This window comes from Pogoniulus pusillus, chromosome 6 (assembly GCF_015220805.1).
Source record: "Pogoniulus pusillus isolate bPogPus1 chromosome 6, bPogPus1.pri, whole genome shotgun sequence".
NCBI classification, from domain to species: Eukaryota; Metazoa; Chordata; class Aves; order Piciformes; family Lybiidae; genus Pogoniulus; species Pogoniulus pusillus.
The window spans coordinates 30,066,729-30,083,984 of NC_087269.1; the positions used below are offsets into that span (position 1 = coordinate 30,066,729).

Below are 17,256 nucleotides of genomic sequence, written 5' to 3' on the forward strand. Positions count from 1 at the left end.
GAAAGCTTCTCATTACCAAGAACAATCAAGTTCTTAAGTGGCTTTACAGCCAGGTTACAGAACCTCATTTTAAGCTAGAATCAGTCACCCTTCAAGACAAAGATTTCAGCTATGTTCTCATGGAAAGATATCTAAGGTCTAGTGACTTCTGACTTCTCTGGGTGAAAACTGAGGAGAATGACCCATTTTCTGTGTCTTCAAGTGAGAGCTGCTAATCCATTTCCTTCAAGAAAATATCCAGAAGGATTTGCCCTCTTATGAAGAGGGAAGAAAAATAACATTTGAAAGCCAAGAAGTTGTTACTGAAGGGAATTCCTGCACCTGGGACAGCTCTAGTAACATTTCAGGATGTAATGTTTTGCATCCTTACCTTGGGTCCTGGCAGGCCCTGAAGACCCTGTATTGGAGATGAAAGACAAGATATGAATAACATTTAAGGATGTGCTTTTAAATACATGTATCACAGCCTGCAGTATAGAGCTTTCACTTTCCATCACTCTGAGGGCACAACTGCTTAGCCTGAAGGCCTCTTTATTTGTGAAGAGGGCACTTGATGTACCGTTCTCATCTGGTAAGGAGGAGGCTCGCCAAGAACAACCTGGCAGTAGGCCAAGCATGCTATTAAGGCCATTTCTGCAGTTGATCCCTTTAATCCAGTCCATCCCGTCTTGCTACTGTCTTCTCTTTCATCTCAGCCTATTTTGACCTTCTCTCTTTACCCACCCATCCTACTGTGGCTCTGACCTACCCTGGGGGTGGCTTTGGAAGTGATATTAAGCAAGTTCCTGTTTCAATGCTGCAGTGTTTCTGGCTCTTTTCTCCACCCAGAACCTTCCCCCCAGCCACTTCCCACTCTATCCTCATTCCTTTTGCTCCTCAGGTGAAGCACTCAAAACTTACTGGAGGTCCTGGTGGGCCTTGAGGTCCAGGGGGGCCAGACATCTAGAAAGCAATGCAAGAACAGTCACTGTCATAATCTGCTCCCTCAGCAGATGGGGAACTGCTCTGAGGTGAGGCAGGACAGAGCTCTACTGGGTTTGGAAACCCAGACCCCTGCTAAGGACTGCATTAGTAAATAGAATCATAACATCAATGCAGGACTGAGTGGCCGAGAAGCAGCAGCACGAGTCTGAAGAGGGTTATGCAGCAGTTGCAGGTATTTAGGAGAAGGGAAAACAGTGAGTTTTTGCCAGAAAAAGGTCCACTTCCACTACTCTACCACTGTTCCTGCAAGGAGGCCCAAGGTCAACAGCTTATCAGTTGTTACAAATGATAGAAAAAGAGGTGGCTGACTCTGCAGACACAGAAGGGTGTGCTGATAGCCTGTGTGACCCTTGCTGCAAGAAGCTAGAGAAGCTAGGGGTGAGCTTTGAGGAGAGAAAGGGCAAATTCCAGAACCCCAAATCTATTGAATTTTGTATGTGGTTCCATACAAATATTGTTCAGGAAATCCCTTCCCCATTGACACAGAGGAAAAATTTGTTATGCTTCACATGATCATCTGTTCTTCCCTAGACACTGCTCATTGGTGGCTTGTCCTAAGCTAGGTTATTCTTGTGTAAGGGAGAACCTAGAAACGGCTGTCAAGTCAGTCCCACCCGACAAAGTTTGTTGTCCTCAGTGAAGGGTGTGCCCTAAGAGGGTAGGACATGCTGCTTTTCGGCAGCACTGCTGCCAAATCATCCCTCCCTTACTGCTAAGGCCACAGAAGGAAAGTGAGAAGGGTGACCTACCGATTCTCCAGGGCTTCCTTTGTCTCCACGCTCACCCTTCTCTCCCTGCACACAACAACAGACCCTGTCACCACCAGCTACTCCATCAGAAGCCATCTATGAACCCTTCATATGCTGGCAAGCTGCAGTCCCCCAAAGGAGGAGTGGAAACACACTGTTAATTTCACGAACAGCTTCACCTGCAGCTGTCCTGCACCTCTGCTTCCAGAGGAGTCACCCTTCAAGGAGGGAGGTCTCCAGGAGTGACATCTCATGGTTGTACAAGGGAAGTGCCACAGGACTTTGCTTGCCTTTCCCCAACAATGGCCTGATGCCTTTCTGTTGCACTGCAGCTTCTAAGAGAGGGCTCAATGGTGCCATGCTGCTAGCAAAGGAGGCATCTCAGCTGACTTAGCCACTCAGGCTCTGCCAAAGCCAGCCCATCCAGATACCAACAGGACCAAATAATGCCCTGCTTGCTGCTGGAGACCTGATGGGCACTCAGCAACACCTAAGCACATGAGTAGGAATCTGAGGCTCCCAAGATACACAGCACCTTCAGAATGAACCCTTGCATGTTGCTCTATTCTGTTTACTCTTTGCCAAACAGGAAACAACAGCTTGTCTTTTTCACTCTTACTGTCAATCCTGGAAGTCCAATGGGACCTGGCAATCCTGATGGTCCTGGCATCCCTTGGTCACCTCGTTCGCCTTTCTCTCCAGTGGGGCCATCAAGACCCTATGGATCAAGAAAGACTTGTAGATTTCTTGCAAGACTAGGTCAGGCAGACATATGAGAAACTGGCTCTTGTCATACCAAGAACATAGTGAAAACTTCAGACAACCATCAGGTGCCCAGAGAATTGCAGGGCTTCACCAGTACTGAAACAGGACATGCAAATGCTTGAACATCCTCCTGTCACAGTGGATGTGCCAGTCCCCAGGGTGGGGATGTGGGACTGCTTTCATGTCTCCAAGCTCTGCTCATAGTTACAGTCTGTGGGAGTGCCTGCTAGGAATTGTTCTCCCATAGTTGGCTGTTGTGACACCTTGAGTTTTATCCCAGAAATCTGAGAGGCAAAAGCTTTATTGCTTAAAACCCTCCTGACTGGTGCTAGGGACATGACAGACCAAAGCTGGGAGGCTGGGCATTCTGCCCCAGTTAATGGCATGGATGCAAGAGGTTATTTCATGCAGTTGCCCCCCTCAGGAGGGTGCATGCTGGTACCCCAGCTGCCTGGCTCACAGTCAGGCCTGCTTGATTACAGTGATGGCTCAGTTTAAGCAACAGCCCAGGCTGGAAGCAGAGAACATGATCCAGCTCTCAAAGGCAGAGGCAGCTGGGGACAGCCACTCCAGCACAAAGGATAACACATCTGCCAGGGAGCCAAAACTTTGCTTCTGTATTGACACACTTCACACAGCAGCAATGAGGTGCCTCCAGCACCTACCTTAGAAGGGCTGTAAGGTGTTGCCCTGTAACCTGGAGAGACAGTAGTGCTCTGAGAGGCTTCAGTTTACTCACCGGTGAGCCGGCTTGTCCTGGCTCTCCTTTGTCGCCCTTCTCTCCTGTGACCCCAATCTGGCCTGGCTCTCCCTTTATTCCAGGTGGTCCATCCTTTCCTGGCAATCCATGAGGGCCAGGGGGCCCCATTTCTCCAGGCTTGCCACGTGGACCCTACAAGAATCCCAGACAACACTGAGTGAAAGTTTGACAGGTCAGAATGAGGTTAGTCCTGCAGAGTGAGCCTCTGGCCCAAAGCCGCTGTCACTGCTCGTCCTCTTGCTCTGGGTAACACCCTTCAAGGAGTCAGGGCAGCACAGACTTGTCATGCCACCTCAGCCACTCCTCCTAAGTTAGGACTTTGGTAAACTATTAATACTCATTTTTGTGAAGATGCTTTTCTCTCCTGTGAGAAACGCAACTGTGCAATGTCAAGGACAGTGGTGGAACATACTAACTCCAGAAAAGACCACAGGAGGAAAGAGCAAGCCACAGAGGCACCATGTCTTACCTTTTCTCCATCATGGCCTGGAGGACCTGGCAAGCCAATTTCACCCTGAAACACAGAGTTTGGAATGTTGAAAGCAATATGGTGAACAGTGGGCATTACAGAAGTAGTCTGCAGGGACTCTGCCAACTAATAGTCATGATAAAAAGCATAAAACCCCCTCTTGAAACAACAGATGATGTGACTGCCTGAGAATTTCACCAGCCTTGTTTATCCTGCCAGCTCATAGCCCCAGTGCTCCAACAGTCCCCAAACAGCATTATCCCTGCAGATATCTGTTCCCATGAGCTACTTCCTATAGGGGAAGGCTAGTAGGAAGGACTTTCATCTTTCAGTTATCATGGTGGGAAAAGAGATCTTCAGGATATTGTGCATGAGGAGGAGTGGTAGAGGCCAGCAGGACAGTCTGATAGTGCTGACCAGAGAGAACAGAAGCAGTGGAGAGGGTTGTGAAGGGGAATTCTTCCACACTGCTCCTGTGTTTCCCTTAGTTCTGCAAGTGCTGAACTAAGCAAATACCTTCTGCCCTGGTGGCCCTGGAGGTCCAGCCACACCCGGAAGTCCTGGGGGTCCCTAGATAAAGAAAAACTCATTTTCAGGTTATCAACATTGTCACTGATACCAAACAGCTCTTGTGAGTTGCAGGAGAGATAGTAGAACAATTTTCCCAAGGACTCCTGAAACTGCATTTGCTGGGGAAGCTGAGTGATGAGAGTCCTGAGCGAGCAGCAGGCCAGCCCAGAGCCAGCAGTAGATAAGTATTTACTTCATCACATTTGCATGAAAGAAAACAATGACCACAGCTATCTGCTCCTGAAACCGAGATGAACTTAACAAGGCTCTTCCTTCCTATCTACAAAAGTATATTTAGAACAGAGGCCATAGGAAACACTGCTGCATGGATCCCAAGCACAGCTTAGGCAGGGCTGGATGTCCACCCAGTATTTCCAGCAGATTCCCAGATCACTGTTGGCTTAAGGAGACCTAGGGAGCAGCTTGACCTAGAAGTGGTGCTAATTACATCCATTTTTGTGCTGCTCTGTCACATTGCATTTTACAAATCCATCCTTTTTTAGCTAATCAGGTTTCTTGCCCTGAGGAGCAAAATACAAGGACATTTGTTCCCTTATTTTGTCCCAAAATGGCTGCTTTGCATCTCTTTGTCTTCAAAGGGCTTGTGGTAACTGCTGGATTAAATGATTGCTTTTGTACAGGGCTGTTATGTCAAGCAGCCTGACATGCAGTGAAGTTATGCCCTCCCATCACAAACTCCCAGCATGAGCTCTCTTGCAAGGCACCCAGGGCCTTCTTTTTTTTCTGCTCTGGTCAGCAAACCCTCCTCTTCCCTGCCCCTTCTGAGCAACACATATTACTTCTTGAAGTGGTGAAAAAAAGGCCTGATTAGAATTCAAGTGCCAAGACCAGAAGGCAGCTCTTGTTCATCAGTCAGCTGCCCCAACTATAGCTCCCAGCCACAAGGGCCAAATGTTTTAGCTGCACCTAAATTGACAGGCCACCTGCTCAGGATGGACACAGGGCTACTTGCTTCAGAGCAGATAGCAAAGGTGGGAACTCACCATCAAGGCCAAAGTTCTTATTTCCTAGAAAAAAAAATAATAAAAAGTTAAAATAAATAAGCCAAAAAAGAAAGCAGACATCTGAAAACTAATATTTTTCCTATAGGGGCTTTGTTCTCCACCAGTGTCACATTGTCCCAAGTGAGAGAGGGGCCTATAAAAGAAACAAAAGCAAAACCCCAGCTCTGAGTCTCGTGGAGCTCCTTATTCTATAATTTCCCCTTTTCCCAGAGTAACCTAGAGCTGGGCACAGCTCATCACATCATCAGCATGCACTTCTGAGGAAGCTTTGCAGTTTTATTCACCACCTATCCCAAATCCTGGGCCAATCCTGAGGGGAATTCACATCACCTCTGTGTCTTCTACTGTTAATACATCCACTAAACAAAGTGCCTAAGGATCTACCAAAACAGTGAGCATGAAGGGGACTGCAGAACAACCAGGTACTTCCCTTTGCTACTGCCAAGGAAGCAGATCTACATTGTTTCTGGGTTTCTGCATTCCCTGGGAAACAGTAAAGCACCCAGCAGTCACTTCATGTGAGAGGAGGGCAATTGCTCACCTGGAGAGCTTCACTGATGTTACCATCATAGTCCATCATTTCGTCCTTCCCAGGCTCTCCTTTGGGGCCCTGCAAATATCAGCTCTTTAGGCAGGGTTTGAAGATTGCCTTTCCCATGGATACTCAGAGATGTTCACCCTGAAAAGAGGGTCTCAGAAGAGCCTGTTTCAGAAGCCTCTAGTTTTTTGTTTATTAAACAGAGCTCTTCAAGGCACATTTGGTAGAGGAAACACAACTGAAGTGTAGCCAGACAAGCGCATTGCCATCAAAGCTGATAAGTCTGGTAAGTGGTAAATCATAGAATCAACCAGGTTGGAAGAGACCTCCAAGATCATCCAGTCCAACCTAGCACTCAGCCCTATCCAGTCAACTAGACCATGGCACTAAGTGCCTCAGCCAGGCTTTGCTTCAACACCTCCAGGGACGATGACTCCAGTACCTCTCTGGGCAGCCCATTCCAATGCCAATCACTCTCTCCAGCAAGAACTTCCTCCTAATATGCAGCCTAGACCTCCCCTGGCACAACTTGATACTCTGTCCCCTTGTTCTCTTGCTGCTTGCCTGGCAGAAGAGACCAACCCCACCCGGGTACAGACTCCCTGCAGGGAGTTGGAGACAGCAATGAGGTCAGCCCTGAGCCTCCTCTTCTGCAGGCTGCACACCCCCAGCTCCCTCAGCCTCTCCTCACAGGGCTGTGCTCCAGGCCCCTCACCAGCTTTGTCACCCTCCTTTGGACACATTCCAGTATCTCAACATCTCTCTTGAATTGAGGAGCCCAGAACTGGACACAGCACTCAAGGTGTGGCCTGAGCAGTGTTGTGTAACCTCCCTTGTCCTACTGGCTACACTGTTCCTGATATAGGCCAGGATGCCATTGGCCTTCTTGGCCACCTGGGCACACTGCTGCCTCATCTTCAGCTACTATCTACCAGTACCCCCAGGTCCCTTTCTGCCTGGCTGCTCTCAGCCACTCTGCAGTGCTGCTTGGAGTTATTGTGGCCAAAGTGTAGAACTCTGCACGTAGCCTTGTTAAATCTCATCCCATTGGCCTCTGCCCACCCATCCAGTTGAAGTTGAGGCCAGAATCTAGGAACTGGATACATTCCTACAAACGACATAGCATTCATCTTGAGATGACTCTGAAGACATTTTCCCCCTTAAGGTGGGAGTGTGAGGGCATGGAGTGAAGAAATGGCCTGTCTCAAATGTAGCCATTCCTGCTGTAAGCGCTTTTAGTCATGGTGAGAACATCAGTCAAGAAAGGAGAGAGACAATCTAGAGTGTCAATGTTGTGCCACTATCCTTAGACCCCTACAAAGGGCCAAAAGTCTTCAAGTGTTAGTGAAGGAACACTCACCCTTGGGCCCATAGGTCCCTGTTCTCCTGGTGAACCAGGTTCCCCCTGTAACAAGAACAGGGTGTTAGCAAAGCCCACCCCTTCACTTGCTTGAGCTCGGGAATCACTGTTCTCTGCTAGTCCTCTGAAACAGCCTGTGACTAGGCAGCTTGATTTTGAAATGCTCCTTTTCAGCTAAGTTTTGTACATGTAGGAATGAATGTGCAGCTACTGAACCTGGAGCAGGGCTGTGCAGAAGCACTCTGTACCTTTTCCCCTCGTGACCCTTCACCACCAGGCCGGCCAACATCACCAGCTTCTCCCTGAGAGAAAAGAAAAGGGAAGGGATAGGTTTGTATCATGTGGAGGGGATGTGACTCCACTGCTGGCTTTGCATTCCCAGGAAGAACTACACCAGCCAAGTGTCCCTGCTGAGCCACCTTCTCCTCAGGTAACCCCAAATTTCTTGCCATGGCACCTTTCTCTTCCACCCAGCACAGAGGAAGTATTCAGCATGCAGGAAAGCACCCAGTTTAGATCCACAATAAGCCCACAGGAGGGCTGTTACAAACACATTCAAGATGGGACCTCAAATTTAAGGGCTCTTGGTGTTCCTTACCAAGGGGCAGGATTTTGCTGCTGCTGCTCCTTGTGGAGGTAGAAGAGGAAGAGGAGAGTAGACTACGCAGAGCCTAGCAGGAGTTTATGTGAGCACAAGAAGGGTGTATTCCTCCCCAAAACACAGTTCACCAATTCTTTCACCATTTGACACAACAAACGATCACCCTACAGCACCTGATATCCCTTCTGCAGGTAACCAGGGGTGGGCATAAAGGAACGCAACCTTTGCCCCATCCTGTGTACCTTGTGTTGGGCACAGTCCCTCACAGCACACAACTCACTTGAGGAAAATGACACTCACCTTTGGTCCAGGGGGCCCAGGCAGACCTGGAGGGCCAGGTTCTCCTTTAATTCCCACCAGGGCATTCTCAGCACTTCCCTTCTCTCCCTGTTTGTAAGGAATAACAAGCCACATGACACAGTTCAGTATCTCCATGATTTCATTGGCTAAACTGTTTGCTTCTAGACAGGGCCATCAGCTGGCCTCTCGATAGTCCAGAAATGCCACTGCTCCAGAGCCACCGGCTGTCCAGGCACTAAGCCAGTGTAGTCCTGCCTGTGGGCTCCACCTAGAGCCCACAGAGCAGTCACAGCTATCACCATCCCTTTGGCTGCAGTGCTGCTTCTTAGTCCCTGTTCCCCAGAGCCACATAAAACTGCCTGTGGATGTACCTGAGCCCTCAGCCTCCAGTTTGAACACAACTGTTGAAACTGAGCTGATAAACCCACCTGGTGATGGCTTTTTTTCAGTATGTCTCCTTCAGGCTGTAGTCACCAGCCAGTCAGCCCTGCAGACCACATCCTTTGCAGAGAGCAGATAGAAATGCAGAAAGCTTTGCTTGCACTGAGTTGCCATTACAGAATCACAGAATGGCAGGGGTTGGACCCTGGACTCTGACCTCAGGAGATCATCTAGTCCACCCTCTGCACCAGAACAGGTTATGCAGGATGGCATCCAGGCAGGCTCCAAATGACCCAGAGGCAAAGACTCCACTATCTCTCTGGACAGCCTGTTTCAGTGCTCTAACACCCTCAAAGCAAAGAAGTTCCTCCTCATGTTTAGAGGGCACTTCTTATGTTTAAGTCGGTGCTCACTACCTCTTGTCCTGTCATCAAGCACCACTGAAAAAGCCTGCCTCCATCCTCCTGACGCTCACCATTTAAGCATTTATAAGCACTGATAAGATCCTCCCCCTCAGTCTTAGAATCATAGAATCAACCAGGTTGGAAGAGACCTCCAAGATCATCCAGTCCAACCTAGCACCCAGCCCTAGCCAATCAACTAAACCATGGCACTAAGTGCCTCACCCAGGCTTTGCTTCAACACCTCCAGGGATGATGACTCCACCACCTCCCTGGGCAGCCCATTCCAATGCCAATCACTCTCTCTGATAACAACTTCCTCCTAACATCCAGCCTAGACCTCCCCCGGCAGAACCTGAGACTGTGTCCCTTTGGTCTATTGGTGGTTGCCTGGTTCTCTTCTCCAGGCTAAAAAGCCCCAGGTACCTCAGCCTTTCTTATAAGACAGATGTTCTAGTCTCCTAATCATCTTCATAGCCCTTTTGCTGTACCCTTTCAAACAGCTCCCTAACTTTCTTAAGGAGCCCAGAACTAGATGCAATGCAGCAGGTGTGTTCTCACCAGGGCAGAGTAAAGGAGGAGGAAAACCTTGCTCAACCTGCTGTCCACACTCTCCTTGATGCCATTGTCCTTCTTGGCCTCAATGGCACGTTGCCGACTCATGGTCAGCCTGTTGTTCCCCAGGACTCTCAGGTCTTTATCCACAAAGCTGCTTTCCAGCAAGTCAGGTCCTAACCTGTACTCTCTAGTCCTTTCCTGAGATGGCCACTGGCATTCAGTTCCCTGTCCCCTTTCCCAAAGGCAAAGACCCCTATGGAAGTCAGATATGAATGAAGTGACTCCTCTCCACACCTCAGAGCACAGAGGAAAGCCAAAGTTGCTGCACTCCTGCCCTGGGTCTCTCCCAGCACAAAGCTATTCTTCCAACTCAGAGCACAGCAGTGCAGCACTCCAAAAGCCAATCTCCTCCTCATGTGCGGTGGATCTTGGAGCAGAAGGGAGGCCAAAATGCCACATCACATCTGACATCATGTTTTTAAAGAGGAACTACTGGAACACAATTCCATGGTCATGTTCTCAGGACCACAGCCTCCCCCTCACTGCACGAAGGCCTACAATTCCCCACCAAAATGCATCCTTTGTGTGGCCCTGCCACATCCCTGGCGGGGGCTGACACCCAGCTGAGCTCTGCAGAATGCGCTGCCAGATGCTGTGACAGTGACCTAAGAGTCACGAGCTGTGCACAGGCAGGAGGAAGGAAAAAAAGTGGCCCCTCCAAAAAAGTCAGGAGATGCAAACCTTCACTCCAGGGAGTCCAGGAAGCCCAGGGTCACCAGTTCGTCCTTTCTCACCCTGTTGACAAAAAAGACATGGTCAGGGCTGACTCTGCAGGAGCTCCATCCTGAAGGAGGAGTCAAAAGTTGAGCTGCTGCTGGCTTCTAACCTTCTTTCCCTTCACTTCAGGCACAGATGCAGCATGCTCCAGCAGTATCTGCTCAGGACAGTGAATTCTTCCTGACCTTTTGACTACCTCTGGACATCATTTTACCGTTTCTCTCCAAAGGAAGTTGAGTGGGAAAGGGATCCAGGATGGCCCTGTGCATCTTCCTTACCACTCTGTTCTGCTGAACTCTTTTCCCTGACAGTCCTTCAACGTAGGCTCTCCACATTCCATACACCAGAAAAACTTGCCTAGGGTGAATTTTATTTGGAGAGCAGGACTTTGTCCGTGCCCTGATGGTTCAACTCTTTTCACAGTAACAATCTATTGTCTGAGCCCATCCCAGTTTCTACACTTCCCCATTAGGCTATGAATTATGCTCTTCTGTTTTGGCAACAATCTCACAACCAACATTCCCACACCTCTCCCAAAGGGCATTTCCTTCTCCTGTTCCCTAACTCCAGATCCCAGTCTCATCATGCTCTTAAAGGCAGTGAAGTGTCTCAGTCAGCAGCCAAGCCCTGTGACAAATACTGGCTGTGAAAAGCAGTGAAAATGGGAGCAAAGGCAGAAGATGATGCCTGGAGAGCAAGGCCTGCAGGCTGAGCTGCGTGAAGCACCATGGAGACGGACAATGCCACAGGGCAGTAAGCCATAGAGGGCACTCAGCAGTCACTTGGTGAAGTGACTTTGCTTAGTTCACCACGATGTCTGGGTCATTTTGAACACTGGAGCTCATTCAGTGGTCTTTCACATTGAATCTAATTTCTACTCAGCCCATTCTATCCAGCTGCTAAACCCCTGGCTACAGTGTCCTGCTCAGGAAACTGCGTTTTACGAGGGCAGGGAGTGATATCAGAGGTTTCCGTCACTACAAGATGTTTGATGTGCATCATGTGATCCTCACACCTCCAAGGCTTTCCAACTTGCATAGACTACAAAGAACAACCCAAAACTTCTTTCCTCCAGCATGTACCTAGCTTTCCCCACAGCAGCAGCATGCTGAATCATCAAGGCAAGCACAGAGCTCCTCTTGGGGCCATGCTGCTGCCTGTAGAGGCTGGTGCTGCACACCAGCCTCATCAAAGCTCAAGGGCACACACCTGACATGCAGGGCACTTGCATCAATGCTCCATGAAGAGTCATGCACTGGTGGTTCCATGGAAAATAATTGACTAGCAGCAATCTTACTTTTTCAGACAATTCTAGAGTGCAGTGACCCTTTTCTCTAAGGTAATTTGGCTGCCAGCCACCTGTAAGGATCCCATCAGCTTTCCTCCCCTACCAGGCCATGCACATTGCTGCCATAAACTAAAGCTTCTCTCCCTGGAAAGAAGGTAAGCATTTGCAGGACCTCACACCCAAGGAAAAGTTTTGGCCTTTGGGAGTCTTCTAAGGATATACTCTTTAATCCTGCTCCAGGACTCTGAACCACTGATTCTGCCTCTCCACTTTTGGCATCCTACTTTTCACTCAAGGATCGGTTTTCAATCCAGATGTCCATAAGGGCTGCTGAGCATGTCCTGTGCTGCTAGAACAGGGGTGTAGAGAACAGGGTTTCTTGAGTTGGGAAGTCAGATTACTGTGTCTCTCTTTAGGGTGTTATTTCTGGAGTCAAAAGATGCAGCATTGTCCTTAATTGTTCTCAGGACAGGCCTGCATCCCGGGCATCTCATGCTGCCCTGCCTGCCACCAGCCCCCCACCTCCTGCAAGCAGGAACAGGCAAACACACTTCACCAAGGACGGGACACATAATCCCCGCAAGCACGACAATGCCACGCAAAGCAGGCTCCCGCCAGCTCCCACTCGCAGGGAATGCAGCACAGCACTGCCAGGACACCAAGCCCAAACACGCAATATCCTACCCGCTGCCCCCTCTTCCCTGGCAAACCTGGGGGGCCCATCCTCCCTGGCACTCCAGGATCTCCCTTCATGGGGAAGAAAAGAGACAGAGAAGAAGCCTGTTAGATGGCTGTTGCATGCTGTAACCCAAGCCAGCCTCCAACAAGAGGAGCCAGCTGCTCAGAACCAGGCGGCTGCTTGGTGATGGAGAGTGACGGAGTATTTCTGTGCTGAGTCCACCACAAGAACTCAAACCAGGTCATACTACACTGAGACAGAAAAGACTGTGCCCGGCAGCTCACAGGGTGCACGACAGAACAGCCCCAGGCAGAATATGGGAAGATTTCTGGTGGACACAGAAGTGCTGGGAAGCAGAAGGGGACAAGTGAAAGGGGAGGGGAAACACACCCACTAAGTACAATGTGTTCTGTGTGTTTTGTGGAGTAGGGAGGGAAGAAGGAAGGCATCTGGAGGGTACAGCAAAGGGCTATGAAGACGATTAGAGGGATAGAACTTCCATCTTATGAAGAAAGGCTGAGGGGCTTTTCAGCCTGGAGAAAATTGAGGGGGAGGATCTTATCAATGCTTATAAATACTTAAAAGGTGAGTGTCAGGAGGATGGGATCCATCCTTTTTCAGTGGTGCCCAGTGACAGGACAGGAGGTAATGGGCACAAACTTAAACATAAGAAGTGCTCTCTAAACATGAGGAGGAACCTCTTTGCTTTGAGGGTGGTAGAGCACTGCAACAGGTTGCCCAGGGAGTTGGTGGAGTTTCCATCTCTGGAGTCATTCAAAACCCATATAGACACTGTCCCAGGCAACCTGCTCTAGGTGCACCTGTATTGGCGGGGAGATTGCACTAGATGATCTCCAGAGATCCAACCCTTTCCAACCCCTATCATTACATGATTCTGTGTGTTCCCACCAACACAGACATGGACAGATTGGAAGGAATCTGTTTGCAGCATGGTCACTCTCTCAGCATCACTGCTACACTACTACTATTTTGTTTGCACTGGCAGGTGCCATTAGGGCCTGGATTTGAGCACTGAGAAGTTTGAAGCCGTTCATCAGCTGCCCTGGGAGGGGAAAGAAATGCATAAACAAGCCAGAAATGCAGGATCAAAACAAAGCCTTCTGAAAGTACCTTTTCTCCTGGAGTCCCAGGCTCGCCCTGGTGAGGAAGAGACAGGAAAACAAAGTGAAAAACCAGAAGAGAGTAAAACTCCTCCCCAAACTGTGGAGCCCTTGGGCTGGCAAAAAAAAAGGGGCATGAGGATGGTTTAGATGCATATTAGTATTTGTGCCTGAAGCTTGTTTTATTGTCATTAGGGAGCTCTGAGGCTGCTGTGAGAAACCAGCAAATCTCAGACAAGTGCCTTTAATAAAACTGAGGGTATGGAGTGGGGAAATGGCCACCATGCAGTATTTCAAAAGGTTAACCAGGCACAAGAAGCATAACTAAGTCAAGACTCATCTGCTGGCATTACGGAATTTGCCTGCTCTTAGTTCTGTGTGCACAGAAGCAGAGCAAGACAGTGGCTGCAGCTGGGCTTGGAGGGAAGCTGTGTTGACAGGCGATCAGTGTGGCATCAGGGAGGAAAATCACTAGCCATGGAGATGACTTCTATATCTCGGCTTTTTTCCATCTGCAGCTGGAGGGAATCGGGACAACAGGCCCTTGTCTCACCACGCATCCCGAATCTCCAGGATGACTTCTAGCCCCTCAGCCTGACCTGGCCATCCCGACACGGCTCAGCAAACGCGCTGTCCTCCGAGGTGCGGAAGAGCAGGGCTGCGGCAGACGCGGCCGGTTTCGCTGGCAGAAGCCGCAGCAGTGCTGCTCTCGCCCTTTAGTGGGAGCTGTCTGATCATTTTCCTCTGCCTTGCTCTCTCCTAACTCCAGCCCTCGTTTTCAAGCGACATCCACTCAAGACGCGGCAGCGCGGTGTGAAACTGACCTTCATCCCTGCGGCGGCCGTCCCAGGAGCGCCCTGCAGAGAGAGGAAAGACAGGAACACCTCATTTGAAACGAACTGGACGCCAGCTGCCGCAAACAGAACAGTATCAGCCAGGTGAAACTCGAAAGGCAACAGCCACAGCTTTTCCTTTCCAAAACTCAAAAGGAATGCTGTTAACAGCACACAGCACACATCGTCGGTCACCTATGGCAGTGCCTCTGCTTTCCAGAAAGCTCCTCCAAAGGCAGGCACCGTGAGCACAACTCAGTCAAGAAACTAGATTTCTATCCTCCCCTGGTTTCAGTCCTGCCAGCAAAGCAAGGGCCAACAAGCAAAACAGTGTCAAATAACCAATGAATGCAAAGACAGACTGAGGACCAAGCACTCTGTTCAGCACTAGATCCTGGACACATCAGCTGAAGCATCCCCAGAAAGGTCAGCTCCTACCCCAGAGCCTTGATCTTACTATTTCCCCTCATTCTGTTTTTATCACAGAAGACAAACTCTGCAGTAAAATGTTTTCAGGAGAGCTCTGAAGCTGGCCACCTTAGGAGGAATAAAGCAGCTTTACGAGCACTGCAATTCAGGCATCATTCTGCAGCGCAGAGCAAGCTGTCATCATGAGACCACAGAGTCCAGCCTGTCCTGCAATTCAAGACAGCTGCTTCCAAATCCCAGGAGACAGCTGCTCCCACAGGGACACATTTCCCTCGACAGCATGGATGCAAAAAGCAGGCCTTCCCTATCAACCCTCTGCTCTGAAATCTCTGTATGCCCTGTGTTAGTATTAGTCAGGTCCTGGTGAAAAGATACAGTTACAAAAGCATATATGAGGGATCACAAAGGCCTAAGGAGACAGGAGGAGGTGAAGTAGTATTAGAAGGGAAAAGAGAGGGGTTGGGAGGTAGCATGAGGCAGAGAGGAGGACTGGGAGCCAAGTTCAAAGTGAAAAGAGCTTGGAAAAGTTCAAACAAGGAGTGGGGAGCCAGAGAGCAGCAGGATCATACCTCTCAGCTTTCTGAAACAGAAATCGGGGACAAAGCTAAAAAACACAAGGACAGAAGATGGAGATCAGGGATTCTATGCAATAAACGGGGAACAAAAAGCATTCCAGATTATCTCAGGGGTCAGTAGGTTTTAGTGAATACAGGCTAGAGTCATGAAAGGGATGACGTGCAGCAAGTGCCATGGGTTAGACTTTCAGAGTGCATTTGGGGTGCCTGTTCCTCACTCTTTGGCCTTTCAGAGGCAGCGAATGCAGACAGTGTTATTCTCTAGTACTTGTGGCAGAGCTGCAGTGCACACGCATGCAGGCTTGCTCACACTGGCCCTGATTCACCGCTGCATTAGTTCAGGTTCACACTTGCATCACCCTACTGATGGCAGGGGGCTGGCACACATCGCTGAAGGCTGAGGTGGTCACTTGGGACCCCCAATTTCCAAAGAGCCAATTCCTTATGGACATCAGCACCTGGCCGCTCTCTCTAGTGGAAAGCCTCAAGATCCTGATGTTGCTAGACAGCATCAGACTGAGCATGCCATTTGCTGTGTAAAACACTTCTTCCCCTCCCACCTCCTCCATAAATTAGACCCTACATTTTGCAATTTAGAAGCAGAAAGAGTTCAGCTGAGGATGGTCATTGACTAAGACACACACACACAAATCCAGGAGATGCTTGCGCATCAGGGACAGTCGAGTGGTATGGGTGAGATCAGGCAGACAAGCATCACTCCACTATTCACAAGGTACCTTAGTGCCATGTCTTCCTGGCAGCCCTGGCATGCCTCTCTCCCCCTGGAAGCAGAGCAAGAAACACAGAGAAAAAGAGCAAGAGACACAAGATGAGTCCTCCCAGGGCTCTGTGAGGAGGACACAGGTGATGAGGAAGCCTCCTGTGTGAGATAGGCCAAAAACCATTTCCCCACCTTTTCTCATCAAGCTGACTGTGCTAGCCAGGGCCATTTCACATCAGTGGTACCTCTCATGCATGCTGTACACAGCAGAACTTGACCCCTCTGGAGTACCAGAGTGACAGTGCTGGGACCAAAATCAGTCTGTGCCCTCTTGCCACATCCCATGCCATGGCATGATGCAGGGCATAGTTTGCAGTGACTATGGAATGAACAAAGTTACCTGGAGAAACAGAGAATCCAGGAAGTGCCCTGTATTGTTAGTCTGAATTTTATCTGATGATAAGTGGAAAATAAAACACACCTTGAGACAGTCTGGACACTACTGTTACTTTGCTCTAGGTGTTTAGTCATTGCTTGGAAGGCCTGTTCAGGAAGGATATGTGCACATGCTTGGCTTAAAAGCACTTTTTGTAATTGTGGCATGCTGTCACATCCAATCTTTCCTTAAACATCTTCCTGGACAGTCCATTCTAGTGTCTAAGTACCCTTTTTGTGAGGAGGTTCTTCCTGACATTCAACCTAAACCTCCGCTGGTGCAGCTTCAGGCCATGCCCTCTCATCTTGCCACAAGTTGCTTGGGAGAAGAGTCTACATCTACCCTTCAGGTAGAGATGTAGAGTGTGATAAGGCTCCCCTTGAGTGTCCTCTTCTCCAGACTAAGCAAGCCCAGTTCCCTCAGCCTCTCCTCACAAGACTTTACCAGTCTCATTGCTCTCCTCTGGACCCAACTCCAGCACCCCAATATCTTCCATGAAGTGAGTGGCCGAGAGCTGCACACAGTGCTCTAGGCGAAGCCTCACCAGTGTCAGAACAGGGGCAAAATTACATCCCTAGTCCTGCTGGCCACACTATTCCTGACACAAGCCAAGATGCCGTTGGCCTTCTCTGATACCTGGGCACAGTGCTGCTTTGTACTGGCCAAAGAGAGAGACACTGTCTTTTCCCCTCCTTCCCACCTGCACTGCCTGTTTTCTGATTCGAATGAGAGTAAGCAGAAAAGAGCTGTGCTTACACCCACACTGCTCGCAGAGCACAGAGCAGCCCTGCATGTGAAAGCAATCTCTCTTCACAGGGACATTCCTAGAAGAAGCCACCTGCCTGAAGAGCTGTTTAATTATTTAGCCCTACAAAAGCAAAGCCAACTCAGAGAGAGGCAGCAAGGTAGCCCCCTCACAGAGGGCAAGTTACAGAG

General features: G+C 49.5%; 1 protein-coding gene across 1 annotated transcript in view; it reads right to left on the minus strand.

The window, feature by feature from the left end:
* Window positions 1-17,256, minus strand: part of COL13A1 (collagen type XIII alpha 1 chain) — a 78,545-nt gene that overhangs the window by 26,494 nt on the left and 34,795 nt on the right. The window contains exons 19-35 of the mRNA XM_064145077.1: window positions 15,901-15,945; window positions 14,151-14,183; window positions 13,337-13,363; window positions 12,211-12,273; window positions 10,203-10,256; window positions 8,122-8,208; window positions 7,469-7,522; window positions 7,221-7,265; window positions 5,864-5,932; window positions 5,302-5,325; window positions 4,244-4,297; window positions 3,728-3,772; window positions 3,238-3,390; window positions 2,353-2,451; window positions 1,734-1,778; window positions 901-942; window positions 371-397 (exon numbers count right to left, since the gene is read on the minus strand). Of these exons, the coding sequence (XP_064001147.1) occupies window positions 371-397; window positions 901-942; window positions 1,734-1,778; window positions 2,353-2,451; window positions 3,238-3,390; window positions 3,728-3,772; window positions 4,244-4,297; window positions 5,302-5,325; window positions 5,864-5,932; window positions 7,221-7,265; window positions 7,469-7,522; window positions 8,122-8,208; window positions 10,203-10,256; window positions 12,211-12,273; window positions 13,337-13,363; window positions 14,151-14,183; window positions 15,901-15,945 (966 nt within the window). The remainder of the gene's footprint in view (window positions 1-370; window positions 398-900; window positions 943-1,733; window positions 1,779-2,352; window positions 2,452-3,237; window positions 3,391-3,727; window positions 3,773-4,243; window positions 4,298-5,301; window positions 5,326-5,863; window positions 5,933-7,220; window positions 7,266-7,468; window positions 7,523-8,121; window positions 8,209-10,202; window positions 10,257-12,210; window positions 12,274-13,336; window positions 13,364-14,150; window positions 14,184-15,900; window positions 15,946-17,256) is intronic.